The following is a 21,137-nucleotide window of genomic DNA, read 5'->3' as shown; positions in this document are numbered from 1 at the left end:
CTGTTTTGTTGTTGCACTAACAAGCCGCCATAGAGACGGAGGCCCTCTGCTCCACCGCTGACACTTTCCAGCCCCTGGAGAAGATCGTCTGATGTGATTTGCTCCTTCCTGCCACATGCAAGGCATTTAACCCTTTGCTTTCGATTAAAAGGTTACATAAGCTGAAACGGACAATGATTGCAAGTGCAATAGTGACTAAGGGTGGTCAGAGTCAGGGGCAGGGAAATGAAAGGTTAATAAAAAGTGACAGTGAGAGAGCGTGTTGCAGTTTCTCCAGTTTCTAACTCAGCAACTTAACAGCATCAATCTGTCACTGCTAATGGAATCATCTGTTTCTATGGCAACCCACACCCACCACAAAGACAATTAAAAAAAAAAGAGGTCATACATATCATCAACTATATTAATTCAGGCACTTTCCAGCAAAGTAGTATGTAGATTACTGACGGCACCATAAAACATCTTCATGGGCCGAGTCTTCTGGATTATTAATTTTAGTCAGATGGTGCTTGGTCTTCTCAATGCTCCGTTAAAGTGTCTTTCATCTTTATTAGTTAACATGCGTTTTGAGTGTGCTGTTACACGTTCTCATCACTGACAAGGGCTCAGCGCATGAAATGAAGTAGTAAAAGTTGTCAACGCAGGCCTCGGTGCTATTCGTGTTCAACCTCGGGCGGGCCTCTTTTCTTCCTCTCCTGTTTAACAGCGCATTCAATAAAAATGGACTTCTTATAGCATTATATAGGAAGTGATGACAAGTCTAAAAAGCGCTGTCTCTGTAACTGACATGTTACAAATAATTTAATGGAAAATGTAGAAAAACACATCCTCTACTTAGCTGGTTGTGGGAAATTTGTGTTCCATTCGACGGATGAGTGTTAAAAATATTCAGGTCAAACTGAGAACAACTTCTGCATTATGTTTCTTACGCATAGGACATGAGCATGCTATCTGGAAATTCCCATTTCATGCAGCATCCTGGCTCAGACAAGAGAACCTTTAAATTTAGACTTGTAATTAGGACAGTTTTGAATTTGGTGTGAAATTTCTAAATGGTTTGCCTTAAACACAGCCTACATTTATTTGGTTAGATCGTGTGAGAGCAGCATTTAATAAAAAGGGGTCAATCTCATTTAACACAGAGACTATCATTTTTATTCGTCCCTTGATGCTTTCCCGGAGATAAAGGCGAGCCATTCCAGGAAGGAGCGAGGTGATGAAGTCACACACAAACACCATCCGTGCGGGCTTTATCGATGATAGTGACACGTCCTACAGACGAGCTGGTAATAAATGACGTTACGAACTCAACTCTCTTACCATTATTTACTCTTACGTCTTTTTTATATGTATCAATGTCGCAATATTGTTTAACTAGTCCAGAAACACAATATTAATATATTGTTAAATAACACCGCTCGAAGACTGCGTGTTTTTTTGTGTGGATTTCCCCACCATCGGCCATGAACGAAGCAGCCAGAGGTCCATGCCTCCATGATTGTGTGGGATGAAAGACAGCTTCATAGAGAATAAGACATGAAGGGAGGCCATTAGTCGACGGGCTTCAGACCAGAAGAAGGGGGAGGATGTGACTTAATGGACACCTTTGGTTCCTGGTAGCCTGTCTCAGCGTCTTCCTCCTCATAGGAGGAATTAAAGGCAATAATTGAAAATAGCTCTGAGTATGATGCAGTGCCGCAAAAATAACATCATGCGACTTTGATGGGGACAAACGTTACAGGAAGGATGAATAATGCTTGCCACAAGTTTTCCCATCATCACTTCAGTTACATCTAAATTGTGATGTAGCAAGCCTGCCTTCAAGCCCACCATATATCAACTGTCACATAATTGCCGCAATAATATTCAATCACATCTTAGGCCGAGCGATGCGGCCGAAAGCGACCCAACTGTCGCGCAGTGGCAACGCGAGCTTTAAACAAAATTTAATTCCTGCGTACAAAGTGACATCAATCTGGCCGCCACCGAGCCAGTAAATACTAAATGTAAATTAAATATTAATTTTTACTGTTTATTTATATTTATAATTTTATATGTGCCGGCGGCTGAAAAAGTGAAGTGTGAAGAGTCTTTGTATTATTGAAATATAACTACAGTGGGCAGGCCATTCGACTTCTATATGCGCCACCTCAGCTTTTAAAAAACGAACAAAAGGGTCGCAATGTTTCTGCAGTGAGTTGCTATTGTACAAGCGTTCAACCCCTGGTGTGCAGCTGAGTGTATTTTTTTTCACAACTGTCCAGTCACTTGGTGTGCGGCGAGCCTTCATTTCCGACGCCCGCCCTTAGTCTACACCACTTCAATCTTCAACCACAACAATAAATGCATTGCTAAATCAATATTTCTCAGACAGCCTACCGGTAAACCTAAACTGAACATTTTTATCTTTGTAAAGGAAGAATTTGTGGGTGTACCTAATGTGCTAGCAAATGTGTGTTTAAGGGAAACTAAAGTGGGAAATCACATTTGCTCAAAAGGGGAAGAGCTGAGCTTAGCCTGGGAAAAAAAAATCTATAAACTGACATCTGAGCAGAAGAAGGGGGGAAAAGGGGATGCTTTGAAATAAGCCAAGCGGAATCAGAATATGTGATGGACTATTTCAACGCAGAAGCGCTGAAAAGAAGCTTTTGAGCGTTAACTCCTTTGTGATTGGCCTCCTCGATGAGAATAATTGCAGGCTGATTGCGAGGCTGTCAGATCGAGAGTGAGCGGACTTTTAATGGAGCACAAACCCTCCCATTTCAATTCTATCAATATTGTTTTTCTTGCTTCTTCTCTTGCACTCTCTCGTTTCTTTCTTTCCAGTCTGTCTCTTTATCTCTTTCACCTTTGTGACCCGCACACTGAACACAGATCAACATCTTGTTTACTCGTAGATGCTTTTGACAACCCTTTTTCCATTTCAGTAATATACAGCTGCCGGCAATGGGAGCCCAACGACGGTCAACTTCTGGCATTCATATGCTCAAGGTCACCTTTGCTTCCAACACCTCAGTACAAAGCCTGTGTGCTTAAATTAAAGTGCAGAGGTGTGTGTGTGTTACCTCTGTGTGTTGCGTAGAGTGCGGCGAAGGTGACCACAAAGAAGGTGGTGGAATATTTGCCAGCATTCACCAGGTGGGGGAAGGCTCTCTTGGTGTCTCTGTAACGCCTCAGGCACTGGATGAAACGCAGCCAGGCGGGCAGACACTGGATGATGGCGCGCAGGCCGTACGAGTAGCTGTGGCACATGAAACTACTCGACTCTGCCAGGGAAAATCAGGGTAAATAAAATGAATTCAATGTTATACTATTTTCCTAGACCAGATTAAAGAAGTGTCAGATGTAATTAAGATAGAATGAGGCACCGTTTGTTCTGGGCAACAGCCCCTTGCTGTTGGTCCACTGCAGCTCAAAGATGTAGAAGCAGACGAGATACTCCAGGTCCATCAAGACCACCACCAGCGAGTTGAGTTGGTCGGCCAGCCAGAAATCCGCAAACTCAACTCGGTGAAACGGGGCCGTGAACACCCGGAACTGGAAATGAGAAGGGAAAGATGTCAGATATGTACTCACTGGACGCTTCATTAGGTACACCTTCACAGTATCCAAATAAAAGAGCTGAAAAGGGAAAAAAAAAAAAAAACGGCCTTTTTTTAAAGAAGATGTATTTAACAACCTATTTATTATTCTAGTTGCGATACAATGCTGTGATAGCGAGACGGTTTTAATTGCTTTGTTTAACTACTTCTGGAATATACTGTATGATTGTCATCCTATTGCTGGGAGCTAAACGGCAATTTGGGACAGTCAACAATGAATCAGCGCATAATTGTTTGTTGTTAAGAGTGTGCTAAGCAGTTAACAACCGCACTAAATGGTTTTGTAGCACGCACATGGCAGAATGCCTCATTAGCACGCCACAGGACATGCAGAATGAGGATGAAATGGTGTCAGATAATCAGGTAGTTTTTGTACTGGGTCGAAATTATTATTGAATGTCGGGTCGAGGCGGTGAGTGTATTTGCGACATGGCTTTAGCCTGAGGAGCATTCTTAAACCTTTTGTAAAATGCTTCAACCCGCCATTCACTTCCACCCTCAGGCCACATATGACATTTAGTTGTGACGCTACATTTCCCATGCAGTGTACAACCTCAATCCTAAAACGCACACAATCAATATGCGCACACACACAGTGAAAATGTCAAAGAATACATAAGAAATATAACCTGTCAATCACAGCGTGTATTGATCGAGACAACACAAGGCTGTAAGGCTACCGGCTCATCGCTTCAGCAAACAATAATAATCTAGTTGAAGTTTGTCCTCTAATGAAATGTTTGTACTTTGTCTCGTCTTGGACGCATTCACACCTGGCTTAGACGGGAACGCACTCTAACGTTTGTTTGCGTGAATAGCATCTAATAATACTCCAGGGCAAGCACATCTCAAAGGTCCTCAAATTATGTGTTCATTAGTATGATCGTGCGTAACCAATTGAGATTGTAGATAGTTCGTAAGACCGCAGGGAGACTTGATGTAAAGGACAAGGATATGACAAGGGGTGAGGGGAGGGAGAAGCAGAGAGGTGGGAGGGAGGGAGAGGAGGAGCTCAGCGATTCAGCATACTGATGGATCTATGCTGGTAATGATTGCACAGTCACAGCGTCCACCTCCCCTGGGATCAGAATGCATTCTATTATCCCTCAGCACACACACACATGAAGATAAAACACACACACACACACACACACTGTGGCCATGTAGCCCAGCTCAGACAAAGAGCAAAGCAAGACAGAAGGGTTTTGTTAACATAAGAATCAAGATACGTGTCTGAGATGTACACAGTATTCATCTTTGTGACAGACACACACAAGAAAAAAAACAAAGGAAAAAGTGCCACAGAGGACTGAGTGTCATGTTTGCTGTAATTCAAACCATCCAATATAAAAAAATAAAACACGTCAAGGATCAAAATTCAATCTTTGTTAAATGGAGGAAGGTGAAGGTCTACCGACCAGCAGCTTGAGCAGCCAGAACCGTGACTTGTAGTAGCATGTCTTGAAGGGGTTGATGAGGAAGAGCAGCATGAAGCCGTAGAGGACGAGGGGGTAGATTTGCATGGGGAGGTAGAGGTACTCCGAGTAGAGACACGACAAGATACTGAGACACCATAACACACCCAGGAACCCGGCGATCTTCAAAACAAAAAAAGAACCAACACAAATATTGATTACCGTAATTTTCGGACTATAAGTCGCACCGGAGTATAAGTCGCACCAGCCATAAAATGCCCAAAAAAGTGAAAAAAAACCATATATATGTATATAAATCGCTCCTGAGTATAAGTCGCCCCCCCACCCAAACTATGAAAAAAAACCGCGACTTATAGTCCGAAAATTACGGTAATTACGAACCAGAACACTTCCATTAACTGGACGTGTCTCCATCTAACCTCAAAGAGGTGCTGGTGTGAGAGGTTGTTGCGAGGATTGATCTCAAAGATGAGCACGTGGTTGACTCCAGCCTGCCTCCAACCGTACGTATTAATGCCCAGCAGGAACAGGAATTGGATCAAGAGAAACCCGCCCCGGTAGATTCGCACCAGAGGCCACACATTCACATAGCGGATGAACACTGCGCCTGGATCAACGTACAAAACAACAAATTGAGGAAAGGCCTTGTCAAGTTTTGGACATTAAAAAATCAAGGTCAGAAAATGTTACCTGTTAGGACAAAGGCGACGGCGAGGATAATGAAGATGCCACAGTAAAGACCAACACGGAAGGTCGTCCAGGCCAAAGCAGGCTGAGGCAACACAGATAAACATTATACAAAAATTATAAAATAAAAAAATAAAAAATGAAATGGAAAAAAACACATTTCAGAAAAATAATGAGTTTACCATTCTATTTATTGTGTCTAGACACCATTATCTTTTTTTCTAGACTGAGCCAGCCAGTGAATTAGTTATCAGGTAAGAGTAAATAAAAAAATCATCAAAATAAATTTATAGCATTTTACGAGAACCTAGCAAAAGCAACAACTCAAATTAAATTCATGATTCTAGACGATGTCCAGTGGAATACAACGGTTCAATACTTGTTTCGGAATGCTTACTAGCATGATTAGGTTTTTACGATTCATTGTCACAAATGTCGAAAAGGCCATTCTGACCTGAGCGGCCCCAAGCGGAGGAACACGTAACCTCTTCATCGCCCGCTGACGATCTCCCCCCTCCAGCTCTGTGGTCACCAACGTCTGGATGCACAAACACGCAGCAAAGATTGAAGACATGTTTTTGCCATGTTTTCAGACAGTGCGTATGTGCGCACCTCAGTCTCGGTGATGAGCTGTGTGATCTTCTTGCAGGTGTAGAATGGTGCCACCTCAACGTGAGCCACACGCCAGTCGGCTCCGCGAGAGGTATCCAGAATCTTGTCATGTTTCTTCAGGATCTTGCGGAAACCGGTGAAGTTTAAATTCTGTGGACACAAAAAAAAATACACTCCTGAATATTATTTCAAATCCATGGATTTACAACAAGCTGTCCAGGTTCTGAAGTGGCAAAGCAGCCCCAGACAACTTTCTTTTCAACATTTAGTAGCCTCCATCACTTTGACAGGTATTATTTAAATGATTCCTTCGACAATCCGGTGTGACCATTGAAAGTGAACTCCAGTTTTCCCCAAGTGTGCTGACATTGATACCTGGTAGTTCTGCAGCAGGATGAGGCTCAGGTAGAACTCACTAAAGGCAAGCTTTAGATCCTTGATGTTGTGGTGTTTGCATCGCTCCTCCTGCGACAGGTGGAACACGGTCTTGCGTTTACGCAGACCGGGCGGAGCGTTGCTTTCGCGCTGGGCGTCCAAAGAAGACTGCAGCTCATTCTGCAAGGTGGCAAAGCGGCGCTGGGCTTCCGCAAGCTTTTCTGCAGAGAGGGAAGACAAATCAAGGTGTTAGGCTGACAGTATTTCAGCCAGGCTACAATACTGGATGGATTTATTACAAAGGATGGTATGAATAAAATAGTAGGATAGAAAAAGTAAAATAATGCTTTAGGTTGACAGCAGTGATCTTGATGTACTACAAACTCCTGCTTTTATAATAAAGTAAGCATGAAAAAAAATCCTTCTATATATCCTGTCTGCATTCAGTCTATCTGTTCCAGGAAGCTGGAGTGCGGGGACTATTAGTCTACACTGAAATGATATGTGAGAGGAATCATTATGTGGGTCAGAGATAGGTTAGCGCATGCAGACGGAGAGATAAACGAGGTGAATCCTACAGGGTGGGGATAATAAATGGTATTGAATCAACTGCCCTATGCATTTAGCCTAATGTAAATCCATCCATCCATTTTCTGTACCGCTTTTATTATAATTATTCATACTAATACTAATACTACTATTAATAACACCAAAAGGAGCAGAACAATGTCCGTTGACTTGAAGCAAAAATATTATTTCTTAAGATTCTAGATGAGGTTTGATTGTGTGCGGCACAAGCTGGCATTGCGCATTATCTGATCCTTTTGTCACACACATTTCACGTTACTGGCTTATGCTTGGACAGTAATGATGGGATGTGTGGAGTCAGCACCAGCATGTGACGGTAGTAAGAGGCGTGAGAAAGTCAAAGTCGATGCTGTGATGTGCTGTGGGAAAGTAGAATTCACAACAGCTGACCATGCAGGGATGGGTTAAAGAACCTAAACAAACAGGAGGAGATGAGTTCTCTTTCCACAATGGAAATTTATCAAGGAAGAAGAAAAAAAGTCTCAAAATAGACAGGATTTCCTTTGCAGTATTTTCAGCCAGTTGTGCATGTTACAGGCGTGGATTTGAGTGCAGTAAAGCGCAAAAGCTTAAAAGAGGTCACGACCCCTTTCACAGAGGCGAGAACGTTATGTGAAGTCAGCGCACAATTTATCTCCATGGCTCCACTGCTGAGACTCGCAGCCACCTAACTGGCATCAGATAAAGTAGCTCATCTGACTTTTCAATTGATCCCTTCTGTGCTGAGAGGAAACCGTCACAGCATTCAATCAAAACTTCGGCCAAATAAGAAAGCAAACTGTCGGCCGTCAAAACAAATATGCCCTTTGAGGAAAAATTATTTTCTTAATACGATCTAGGGTGACCTTGTATATATAGTCATTCAACTGTGAATAATCTCCTGATGTGGGAACTTCAGTTGAGTAAATCAACCTTATTCTCCTGATGACCTGTAGAGTCTACAAAAGTCTCTAGAGGGAACACCGTGTGTCCTCCTCCCCAGCTCAGGTTCATTTACAAAAGTCCAGCTACCAGAATATATTACGGCCGACGTCTCACATGACAGCGTGCCCCCTGAAATACTCACTAGTCTAGACGAGCTCATCAGAATATTCAGGACCTGGGTAAACATGTGGTGCTTTACAAATGGATTCAGCAATCTTGATGAAGTATTTTAATGTAGACTCACATTCTATCGTTTTGAATAGTAAAGTCAAATTTACAGGTTCATGAGGTCACTGTGTAAATTACCTGAATAAAAAGTGTTGATTTTCAACAGCTCCTTCTCGCAGGTCTGGAAAAACCTCTCTTCAAATTTAGCGTAGTACCTCTTCACGGTGTCCTCATCTGTGACTGGAAGGTAAAAAGAAAAAAAAAAGTTAATTAGCTCTTTTCACTGTTACACAATATTTTTTTTAAAGGCAATTGTTTTTTTTTTATAAATGTCTTCTCTAATTCATTTTGACCAACTCATCAATTTCTTTTCAAGAGGCATGTAAAATAAAGGCTGGGTTGAAATGTACTCTCCAGGAGAAGCTTTCCACAGGATAAAATGGCGGCAGCATTCGATCTGATGATAATGTCACCTCATAAACACTTGCCTCATAAACATCGGCTATAATAGAACGACTGCTAGAAAGAGAGGGTTTCTATTTTACCGAGTAATAAGCAAGACATGCCCCGGGCGGTAATACCCCAGCATGCACCCATACAACTCACGGAAAACCTGATGAAAACATCTAAAACCAAACAACGTCCAGACACAGTTTTACAAGAAAAGAAAAAAAAAAAAACAATTAGATTCCGCCTTCTATCCTGTATAATAAGCTACATGCTGCAAGAACAAACACTCCATTACAGAAGGTCAAATCTAATAGGAAAGGGAAAAGGAAGTTCACGCAGCAGTTGTAATACAAATGAATCTTTCCCTTGTTATGAGCTGTCTTCTTGGAGAGAGAAAGTGGCGATCATTAGTGGGATGAGAACAAATGTAAAATACAGTAGAAGAAAAATAAGTAGAAGGAAGGAGCAGCGGTTTTCACAGAGATGAGCCGTGACCATAGAGACCAGATACTGGCTAACGGTTAGCAGCTAGCTGCGAACCTGAGCCACGATGATAGACAAAGCGAAATTAGAATGATCTCTGATAGTTTTAAAATTGCGCATTATTAATTTGAAAGCGCGCACACGGCACTCGGTCATATCAGCACCAGCATCAACAATTCCACTCGCTGACCTTTTTGCCCAGTTGATGGGCCTGATGAATTACTGAGTAGCTGGCGGAGTCAATATGCCACAACGGAATGACTAATGGGCCCAACATGCTATTTTGCATTAGGCTTCATCTGCGTTGCCATTCCAAAGTTTTGAATGAAGGTTTCTTCTGCTAATTGGCACTTAGGAGGAACGGCCATTAAGCACTCAAATTCAGATGAATTAAAAAAAATAATAATTGTTGTGTTTAAACTGATAAGCAGGGATACCTTGGAATGAGATGATAAGATGATTTACTTTCTCTATTGCTTATCTTGGTCATCAGTAACCTTAAAATAAATTTAAGTAGGGGAGTAAAATTTACAGATTATCACAAACTGCCCATTTATTAATTACAAATATTGTATATGTTCTACTGGATTGCAGAAGGTACATCCGTTTCTGCGATGACATCATCTTTATGTTCATTAAACAGGCACAGATTTCACACTGAGTGTACGAGAGCATTAAATCAACATTAACACATTTTATGGCTCCTATTTTTTTGTTTGGTGGTGCGCCGCGAGATTTTCGAATGTCATCGGGGTGCCTTGACTCAATAAAGGTTGGGAAAGACCGCTTTAGTGCAACCTTCAAAACTGCTGAATTGATTTTTAAGGAAAGGCCAAGTGGCCTTTGCTCCTGCAGACCTGCAGAATAATAAGAACGCAAGACCTGACATTTAATGGCAGAATGTTACAGTTAGCTACATATATATTTATATTTGTTAATATTTTGGGAGGAATTTATAGATTACCTACCACCATGCCACATAAAAGCTATCCAAGCGCGAGTGAAGAAATGGAGGATGAAAGCTTCATCCCTCTGTTCCCCTGCTGACCCAGGACACACAGTGTTTGCCAGGTGTGTGTGTTATGTGTGTGTGCACGTGTACATTTGACTTCAGTCTCAAACTCACGTGACTTGAAAGAACAAAAGACACCCGTCGTCTTTGAATCCCGCACGCCGTTCCTCGGTTACGGTCTTGCTATCATCGCCTCAGCTGCTGCCTGAGCACGCATGAGCATCGCTTCATTACATCGTCTCCGCTCGGCTCCGGTAAATCCAATCAGCTAAATTTTCAAAATTCGTGCGGTGATTATACTGCGCTTTAATTGAATCGACCGAGTGTTTCGTGTAAATGTCACAGCTTCTATTTCGGCTGCGCGCCATGGCTCCTTATTAAAGCTCGTCGGGCTAGATGAGAGATTTATTTCAACATCCTACACCGGATGGAGGCAGACAATTTGGATGATACTGAATTTATTCTGAAACAAATACAATCAAATGTAACAAGAACCAACATATTACCAAATAATCTAATGGCCAGAGATATAAAGGTGCATCTCATTACATTGGAATATAGTTCATTTATATCTGTAGTTTGATTATAAAAGTGAAACTCAGTTTACTCATCTATAATACAAAGTCATTATACAGGAAAATATGTCTATTTTGTTTGACTGACTACAACATTCAAGAGGACTTCTCCGTCCTCTCCACTAGCCATCGTTGAAATGCTCTATGCACTCCTGAATTCCGTGCCATTTGTTTCCCTGGTGTGTGTGTGTGTCACACAACAATGATAGAGCGCCTCAGAGGGGAACGATAATGGTTGTGTCCCTCAGGCTTTATTGTGACGTACGTCTTTGCCTGCTCGCCGTGTGTATTGAACTTAAGCACACACACATACACTCTGTATGACGGCCGCAATGCGTTCATGTATGTTTGTGTGACATCGCCCTAAATTTGGATCAACAATCCCCAGATTAATAACAGAAGGATCATTTTTCTATGAACCCCCCCCCCAACCCTAACCCCCCCGACTACTTGATGATTCATAAATCAACAATTATTCTTTAAGCAGAATTTACAATTGCTGCAGCCGCATGTTATGGTAATGATGTTTACTAAAACACACAAATAAAGTACATTATATATTAATATAAATTACATTTAGGAATGAATTATAAAAAACAAATTTTATTTTAGATTTTTGCTTTTGTTTTTAATAATAATAATAATAATAATAGTGATGCATCTTTATTTTTCAATACCAAAACATGAGACAGTACCTAAATTATGTCGATTTGTATTATTTATATAAAGTTGAATTGCAGCATGCAGGCAGATGCACACACAAAGAATTGTGCTGGTAGCCAGAAAAAAAAAACCTCTTGACTTGACCTACAGTATTCCCAAAGCGATCCAGTAGTAGACGGCATCGGCCTCCCCTTCCAGCCCCCTCGCTCGCTCGCCCCGTCTTGTGTAGATTGTATAAATAAATGATGAGATAGCTTCCCCTGAACCAAACTGCCCCCCCACACTACCCACGAAAAAAAAACAACACTTTATCCCCAGGTTCTTATATTTCCATACAGGAATTCTGTCACATGACTCTAGCAAATAAATCCTTAATGGAGATACTAACCTCACATTAGTAATATGATTTACTCGCATATCTTTGGCACATTTTGAACGTTGTGGAAAATGAAAAAAAATACCATTTAAATTATATAATAGATTTCTTCCACTTGCCATTATTTATTTGCCATTAGCGGCATTTTTTGCTAATTTTTCTTTCCACCCCACATAAATAAAAATATTTGGTGTTTAATATTTTAGATACCTTTTGTCATTTTATGATGGGTGGCCAATCTCAGTCCTGCAAAAATAAACGGCCGCGCAAGGCATGCACAATTGCACACACGTACAAATTGTATGTCTCACCCCCATTTACTGCATTTTATGACATCTCACTATTCCCTGATAGGAATCCCGCCCTGTCGCCAAGGAGCCCATTCCATTATCATTGCCATGGCTAATCTCTAGCCTCCCTGCACATGCACAAGCAAAAGATAAACAGTGCTATAACAAAGAGCAGGACAGATTTATCTTTAGTCTAATATTAACCTACTAAGTGCATAATACATGAAAATATATTTAACTTCGCTTCCTCCATTGCCGGCATGGAGGAAGAAACAAACACAACACAGAATCCGCCACAGCCTTATTCTTTCATCTCATCTTTTTTTTTTTAAACCAGGAACTCCCGTTCGGCCCTGCAGCCACAATTAAATCTCCCAATCACGTCTGTGGTGCAGGCCAGGGGAACATTAGGAATGCACACTCACAGCAGACGGGTAAGACCGCAGGCAGGCCGCGTCCCCCGGTTCTTCTTATTGTGTACTTTTTTTTTTTTTTTTTTTGTAGCAGACTGCAAGCTCAGCAGGTCCCAAATATCAAGCGGCAAAGAGGAGAGCATACACTTATCGAACTGTTGTTGTGGCCGAACGGTTAAGGCGATGGAGTCGAGATCACCGGCCCACTTCACAATCTTATTCCTATTATCTTTACAAAAATAATTGAGATTCTCTATGGTGAGTTTGCTTTTGATTGCGCGGCTGTACCTAATCTTGAGTCCACTTGAGGTATTTGCGCAGTATATATGCGAGTGAGTCTGCTGCCACAATATGGCGGAACAGATCTCAGGAGGCCACATAGCAGGTTGTTCTCAGCTAATTATGCGTCGGTTCACCGAGCTGGAAAAATGACGCTTATAGGAAAGGAAATCAAATTACTCAATTAGAGGAAATGTACAGGAAGAAATAGAGCTGAGCTGGGATATGAGAAGGGAGGAGAGTCTCCGAGTCGAGAGAGCAAGGTGCAGGTCAGGGTGTGAAGTCACAGCCCACAGATTTTTTTTCTTTCTTCAAATTTTATAGAAATACAAATTAAATATTCAATAAAAATTTACTATATCATCTTTCGGTGTCTTTAGCATCTATCTGCTTTTTGTCACACATGATCCACTTTGCCGCCTCCGCTTTTCACTTCCTCTCTCAACTCTCCTGGTGCTTCCGCTTCAACGAGGTTGTTAAAATGAACCACAAGCGACCAAGTGGAAGCGATCAGGTCGCTGCGCTCGACCCACTGCAGTCACACGGAAAATAACAGGAGCCCGTCGATGCCGATAGGCCACAGATGAAGTCGTCAAGGTCACCGGACTCCAGTTCACTTGCATTGCAACGTTTCTAGAATTTACCAATAATTTTCTCCTGTACTGCAGCTGCAACTTCTATCGAATATGCAACGCCTTGTGGCGTCCATTAGAAAAATGTGTGAACAAGTACACAAGAGACGAGACGAGGCCGTGCTGTTGATTTTGCACAGGCTTGCATCATCTCTATTTGCTCCGATCATCACTCTGAACGCTGTTGATGTGCTAAGAATCATTTTCAAACAAAGATAGTGGCTACGGCTTTTGATAAATGGAAAAAGGATATTAACTGTCTGGTTAAAAAAAAAAAAAAAAAAAACGGGGCCTCATTGAACACTGGAGAAGACTTAATGAAAAGGGTACACTGGCCCTTCTACTAGCATGAAATTTATGAATGTGATAAAAGCAGAAGACAAATGCACAAATAGTCTCAGAAAAGTCTGACCTTGCTAACCTTCGGAATGAAATGTATATTTAAGGGAAATGAATGTGTTGAAGAAAATTGGCTCTTCAAGCAAGGAGAAAATCACAAATGCACCTTGCTGCTTTTTGACGGACACAACAGACAACCCCCTGGTAGGAAGAAAATTGCAGCGCACCATTTTCGGCAAAAACGATTGTGTACGTGTGAGTGTCCTTTCCTCTTTTTAGCGGGCTGGTTGGCTGGGAGTGACATTGTCATTATCGACACCCACCGCCCATCACCCCCCCTTGCTCGCCTGGATACCGTAGCCATTAGCAACCAACTACGGGAGTTGGCCCGGCCACTGCGGCAGCCGATCGCTGCCACATCGCTGAGTGGCTGTGCGCTCGCATGACAATGAGCAGGTGTCCCCCGCCCGCGTCTGTCTGGACACGACGCTTTGATCAAAACATGATTGAATGTGTTTGGGCTGATTACGGCATCAGATGCGGGCTCACTGATAAAGGCTGCGAGATTCAATCAAATCGCGGCGGTGACAAAACAACAGCGTGAAACGTGACACTTGTGATAGCAGACATGCTGAGCACAAAAACTGCAGACCGGACGGAAAAAAGCGGTCAGCGCGGAGTAATCAATAGCCGTTGATTAAGCCTGCTCAACGTATTGCATGGCAAGCAATGGCGCTTTTTTGTGTGCCTGCAAATCAATATTCAGCTTTCTGATTGGGCCTGTGTGTGCGTGTGTGTGTGTGTGTGTGTGTGTGTGTGTGTGTGTGTGTGTGTTCGACAGTCCCTGAATATCAAACGTCCCTTCAAAATCACTATAGCGACCGACTGAACTATTTTGATGAGGTAGCCGCACTCAACAATAATGTTGCAAATCAAAGGAGTATTTTCTTTTACCATAATTGTAAAATGAAAGAACAGCACATGAGCTTTCAGTGGGGACTTAGTAAACTAAATCCACCTCCTAACACCACCACCACCATCATATGACGTTGGATTTATAGAAAAAACAGATAAACAGCACTGAGTGTGACAACTCAATTATGCTAATGAGGCTTTGCCTTATTCCATGTGATGGTGCCCATATGCATTCAGGAACACCTACGGGAAAGTGCGTGAGTGTGTCCATCCATCCAGCCCTGTACGTGTACTACATCGCATCTAATAGCTACATTACAGGCGAGTGGGTGAATTTAATCAGGTCCATAATAAAAGCATGGTGGACTGATGGAGAAGTGTCCCATGGGAGTCACACCCCTCAAAGCACCACAGACTGGTACAACCTGTCACCAAACACGCCCCCTTCCCCACCTCATCCCGTATCGCATCTCATCCGTCATTAACGAGTTAAACCTTGTTCTAATCCCCGCTAATGTCCCAGAGACCAATCCACACATGGTCACACTTGGCGGACATGGGACCCCCCCCAAAACTGTCCACTCTCTGTCACCTGTCCCCCACTAGGGCTTGGGAGGGGCACTTTGGGACTGCGCAGCAGATGATGGATATGACAAAGAGGGCCCTTCTGGCGGCTTGTATAACCTCAGCAAAGCTGATGTGTTATTCATTACGCTAGGCTGGAAATGTCCTTTAAGGACCCTAAATTGTCACACTGCTGAGCTCCGTATAAACGACTTTATTGTGATGGATGAGGGCGGGCTCTGCTTGTCAACAGGTATCAGCCTCCAGGGGGAGTTGTACACCAGTATGCATGGTATTGTGACGGAATGCACCATAAAGAGAATTTATGAATCATCCACTGTTAGAAAAGTTAGCAAGAACCAACAAACCTTACACAGTATGTAGACCAAAATGGTCAAAATTCTAAGGTGTAATTGGAGTCGGGCAAACAGACTGCCCTGACCGCTGGGAACGTAGTGTTTTGCCCTTTAAAACAAGAATTACAACCTCCACCAAGGCTGACAGAGAAGGGTATGTTTGTGCTGGCCATATCAACACGTCAAATCTTCTGACTCATTGTTGTGATCACCATCTCCAAAATTGTACACCAAGGCAAGTTTGCTTGTCGTTAAATATACGGCTGTTGTTATTTTGGGGGGGGTCTTGTAAGACACTTCCTTGTTCTGGGTTACTGCTGTGTATAAGATCTAATGTTATGACTTAAAAAAATTCAATTGACTTAATTTTCTATTTTAATAACTATTATTTGAATTTTGATGATTTTTTTTTATACAGCTTTCACTTGAGTGTTTTTTTTTTGACACAAATAAAAATGTTCTGACTTCAAAATAACCTGGTAGTCATCTTTATCTGCTGTTGAATGTTGAGACAAACTGTGTTAGTCTGGCCAATGGCGGCGCTAACAGTACCCTGAGGGCTCTACTCTGTTAATGTTTCACATGGCAAAGACACTGCCGACTCACACGGGGTCATTGCTGGGGCACCCTTGTACGAGTAAACCTCAACTTAAGTGTGCCACCTTAACAGAGCATATAAAACTGTTGGTGTGCAAGTTGCTTTCGGACAAAAGTTTGAGGGCAACGCCGCCAGAAAGCATGTTTCTTCATGCTTTCTGCCTGTGAACATTGTGGGGCCAACTCGCTCCTAATGTCATCTGGCTGAGCAAACAGAGGGCAGTGACGGTGCAAAATTCCTGAGTTGGCAATCAGGCTTAGGGAAAAGTGATTACAGCTGAAAAGATTGTGGCCTGAAGGCCTGCTGAAGGTGGACTGAAGCCAGAAAGCAGAAAAGAAAAAGGTTTATACACCATTTGAAGGCTAAGTCCTGCAGAATTCTATTGTGTCCTGTCACAGAAGGATCCTTAAGTTATTTCTCAACTAATTACACCGAAAAAATCCACCTATTCCCTACAGCATTATGATGTTGTATTTTGTACATTTTTGAGACAACACACACACACACACACACACACACACACACACACACACACACACACACACACACACACACACACACACACACACACACACACACACACACACACACACACACACACACACACACACACACACACACACACACACACACACACACACACACACACAGCTCTTCCTTGCCCCTGTTTGTCCAAACTCCATAATTTAGATGGAAGTTGATGCAATATTCAGGTCGATTTTATGCATCCGTAAATGCACACTGCTCAAACATAGGACAAAACAATCTTGTGGGGAAAAAAAACAAGGTTAGGGAGCAAAATGAAAATGACATACATGTTGTGGAAAAAAAAATGATAGTCCAGAAGCACTTTATCTGAAAGTTAATACTTTATCTGAAAGTTAATACTGTGTAACAATTGAGGACAATGTATTCTCTATAGAATATGAAAAGTGGAACCAGAGTGTTTAGTCTGCAGAAAAAAATAAAACCACTTTGCTTTGACATGATTTACATAATTGCAGCACTTATCACGCCATTACTGGGAATCTGAGCGGTGCCACGCCTCGTGAGAGAAAAAAAGCCAGTTGTCAAGGTAACCGAGCGAGGGTTCAGCAGGTGCGTGTCACCGGCCTTGAGAGACAATCATGGCGGGAAGAATAGGTGGAGGCGGAGGAGTCGTCGTGAAACGGTTGATGGGAAATCATTCGGATTAGTTTGGTGCGGAGTGAAGGACAGGTGGAGTCACATGACTCAGAGAAAATAAAAAAAAAATAAGTAAAAGGATGTCGTAATTTAACCAGGGTCGACCGCGTTTGTTTATGCTCTTCTGGCTACTCAACTGCCCACTGAGAGCATCACGTTTAACAACTTAATCAATTTGTGCTTCCACAGGACATTATAAATCTGTCTTTTCCCTGTTTTCTGTCCTTATTTCACATCGACGTCGTTTCTTCTATCATCTCAGCAACAGACAAGGCTGGGAAAAGTGTCCCACCATAACGGGAAGTCCAAAACTCACCCGAAAAAAAAATAGCAGGCGGTGTTTGGCAAGAAGTCTGAAGTGCAGCCCGACCGTACGTCATGGAAGAAGGAAGCGTCAAGCCAAACAAAAGTTCCGTGTCTATTATTACTTGAGTTGAGGCCTGTACAGCGAGGTGACAAAGCCATAAAAAATGACATCATGTGCACCACATTCAAGAGTTTCACAAAAAATCACGATAACTTGCTTGTGAATTCCCTGTAAAGACCGAAGGGACATCTTACAATGCAAATGCATTCACTGAAGAAGAAAAAAAAAAAAAAGGAAACACTTTGAACAAGCAGAGCACTTACGCCGTCCGTCACTTTGCCAAGGCCACTGAGCGATAGCCGTATCCACGGCAACCGGCAAGCATCAGCATCTATTGCCATCCCTCATCAACCAATCAATCACAAGCAATCGTCTCCCTACCGTAGCCAGACAAGATAAGATGTTTTTATCACAGTGACCATCTGAATGCGCATCTGCACACCTCCTTAGTTTACTTTCCCGACTCCAATTCCGTCGATGTTATGAGATACTGAGAGCTTATTTCTGAACCATTAAACTTAATTTTATGAATTCTATGTCCCCCTTCAACAGTTGCCTCGAAGACTGAGGCAGATGCCATTTATATGACCTCTCCCTGTGGAAAAATAATCAAAATAACCTCATAGCAGTGAAGTGTGAAATGGCATGAAAATAAAAACAACACGCAAAGTAACATTTCCACTTTGCTCCAGTGGGAGTCAGCAGTCAGAACGGAATCATAACACAAGTTGATGGCTGGTCATGCAAAGTATCTCATACCGAATACCAATCTGTTAGCCTAACTATGTCTGGCGGCTCGCGATGTTCCGCTCCGCCAAAGCGTTTGATCCTGCAGGTACGCAGGAAGCAAATCCTCTTGGGATTTCTCACGTATTCGTTCTCAATTTGCCTCCCTGTAATCACATACAAAACTACTCGTTGTTTTACTGAGGTTGTGTGTGTGTGTTACCGATTACACACGTGTGCCTCAAAGGTTTACAGATAGAAGCCTGCAGACTCATAAAAGCGAGATAAGTGCTGTGTCAATAGTCCAAACTGGAGCCATTAATCTAAGAGGAATGAATGCCCGCGTGATGTTCGTGTAACTACACAAGACACGGACGGTGGAAGAAATTCAGAACATCCATTAACTCAAATGGTGGCCGGGCCATTAGCATAGAAGGCCAAAGAGGTAATGTTAGTTCAGGCTCCTAATTAGCATTCAAAATAAATAAAAAAATCTGCTAATTCGTTCACCATGCTTCTATTCAGGCATGATTTAGCTGTTGTGTTGCATGCGTTTGGCTCGGTGGAGGAGAATCAAGGTGTGTGAACTTATTTAGTGAGTGTGAAAGAGAAGACGCCCCTCAAGGCCGCCACAGCAGCAGCTGCAGGCTCTCGATAAGAGTCGCACTAAACAACCTCATTTTAAGGACAAAATTGAAATCTGAGAAGAAACGGATGTCTGGAAAATGTGGCATTTCTTTAGAAGATCACGGATTAGCAGACATGAAATGAGATGTTTTCCTCAAGAGAGGAGAAGAATTTGCCTATTGAGTATTTTTAGAATGGTGTCTTGCAGCTCTTTAGAACACTGGTGAATGCATTTTCTCAACACAACAGCTCTGAAAGGTCACGCTAACATTGCATTTTACAACATGCTGGGGACAAATTGGACATGTGCTTTGTGTGTGGAAAGATAATTTGGGATTAAAGAGGAATTAATAAAATGATTTCTTTTCAGTAATTTAAAGCTTTGTAATAAAAAAATGAAATCGTAACAAATAATTGACAATTACACATTGTTTTTAACCAACCCACATAATTCAAAAGTCCGCTATCTTAATGCTAACATACAATTCAAAATGTCAGAATGAAAACTAGCATTAACGTTGAGGTAGTTATAAACGTTTAGGCAATGGATATAAAAATACTAATGGTGCACAACACATGTAGACAGACAATCTAAAAATACTCAATAGGCATATATTCTTTATCCTCTGTAAAAAAACAAATATTGCAACGTACTGGGACACTTAATTGTAATTTTTGTGTGTGTATTATGTACAGTATGTGTGTATTTTACTGCAATTACAATATTAATCGGCATTGAACTCATAGTGCACAAACAATTTCATTCTTTACAATTAATTTCGTTATTATTACTGTATATTTTTAAGTATGTTTACAAGTATTTAAATATATAATAACTAAGCAAGTCCAAGTTTTCATTTGCAGTGTATAACAGGATGAACCAAACAGCATCATCATATTGTGTCCATCTACCTTTATTGTTCAGGCAATGCACGAGGCAATCCAATACGTGACATTATTAGATCAGGAGCAATTTCCTGACCCAATCCTATTAGGAGCATATTGACCATGTGCTGCTTTAGAATAATGTTATTACTGTGATTTACATGGCCAGGAAGTAGTATTTTTAACAATGCTCCCATACATTAGTAGAACTTTTCAAACAGTTACAATTACATTGTTTGATTTCTCATTCAGTTCCATGTAGTGTGAATTCATTGGAATAATTATGAATTGAATAAATCGCGCTAAACGTGTCAACAAGTGTCTGAAAGCATAATTTGACAAGCAGCCTCGTTATTGTGCGTCCTGCTGTTTTGACGCCATCCTGTAATGAAACAAGCTAAAGGACATGCAGTGTGTGTGTGAGTGTGTGTGTCTCAGCAGTGTGAGGTAGACAACAGACAGAGCTTCAAGGGGAGCATGCAGCGAGAAGACACAAACACAGTCGATCAACCCACAGGCAGCAGCCTCGCTGCCAGCTCCCATTCATCCTTCGGACCCAGGCTTGGTACAAACACACCGACAAATCATGCAGATTTGTGTACGCCTGTGTGTGTGTGAGAACGAATTAACTAAACTAACTGAGCCTCCGTAAGTTTGCAGCACAGTGGATGGGACTCACAACCCATTCAATACTGAACTGTTCCAAAAATTTCAAAACGCAGATTCCAATACCGATCATTTATGGACCGATACCTATTCCGATTATGTGCACAATTATTTTCTTTTTTTTTGTACAGCTGGAATCCAATACAGGCTGTGGATGAAAACATGCATTTCGACCTAACCTCTTTTCAGTGGTATTGAACTCAATTGTATCATTGTGAGAGATTTCTAATATTTCGCCCTTCTGAAAAACTGTAACTGAATTGGCTATTGACCTGTTTGTTTAGATATATTACTTTTGGGGATGGTTATAAAAGAAAATATATGGCATGCGTCTTATGAACATG

The 21,137-nt window shown here is 41.9% G+C and overlaps 1 protein-coding gene and 1 long non-coding RNA gene across 4 annotated transcripts in view; both read right to left on the bottom strand.

The window, feature by feature from the left end:
- The window catches only part of xpr1a (xenotropic and polytropic retrovirus receptor 1a), a 36,160-nt gene that overhangs the window by 3,872 nt on the left and 11,151 nt on the right, over positions 1-21,137 (bottom strand). For all 3 annotated transcript variants that reach the window (XM_037250682.1, XM_037250683.1, XM_037250684.1), the window contains exons 3-11: positions 8,531-8,632; positions 6,713-6,933; positions 6,338-6,487; positions 6,180-6,263; positions 5,729-5,810; positions 5,458-5,645; positions 5,021-5,200; positions 3,369-3,537; positions 3,066-3,266 (exon numbers count right to left, since the gene is read on the bottom strand). In XM_037250682.1, coding sequence (XP_037106577.1) covers positions 3,066-3,266; positions 3,369-3,537; positions 5,021-5,200; positions 5,458-5,645; positions 5,729-5,810; positions 6,180-6,263; positions 6,338-6,487; positions 6,713-6,933; positions 8,531-8,632 — 1,377 coding nt within the window. The remainder of the gene's footprint in view (positions 1-3,065; positions 3,267-3,368; positions 3,538-5,020; positions 5,201-5,457; positions 5,646-5,728; positions 5,811-6,179; positions 6,264-6,337; positions 6,488-6,712; positions 6,934-8,530; positions 8,633-21,137) is intronic.
- On the bottom strand, positions 1,133-3,056 carry LOC119122375. The gene is made up of 2 exons (XR_005097846.1): positions 2,150-3,056; positions 1,133-1,818 (listed from the first exon to the last, which is right to left on the bottom strand). It is a non-coding gene; the product is annotated as an uncharacterized LOC119122375 (long non-coding RNA).

The sequence above is a fragment of the Syngnathus acus genome, chromosome 4 (genome assembly GCF_901709675.1).
Source record: "Syngnathus acus chromosome 4, fSynAcu1.2, whole genome shotgun sequence".
Lineage (NCBI taxonomy): Eukaryota > Metazoa > Chordata > Actinopteri > Syngnathiformes > Syngnathidae > Syngnathus > Syngnathus acus.
Note: the sequence above shows the minus strand (reverse complement) of the source record. Positions and strands in the feature narration are given on the sequence as shown.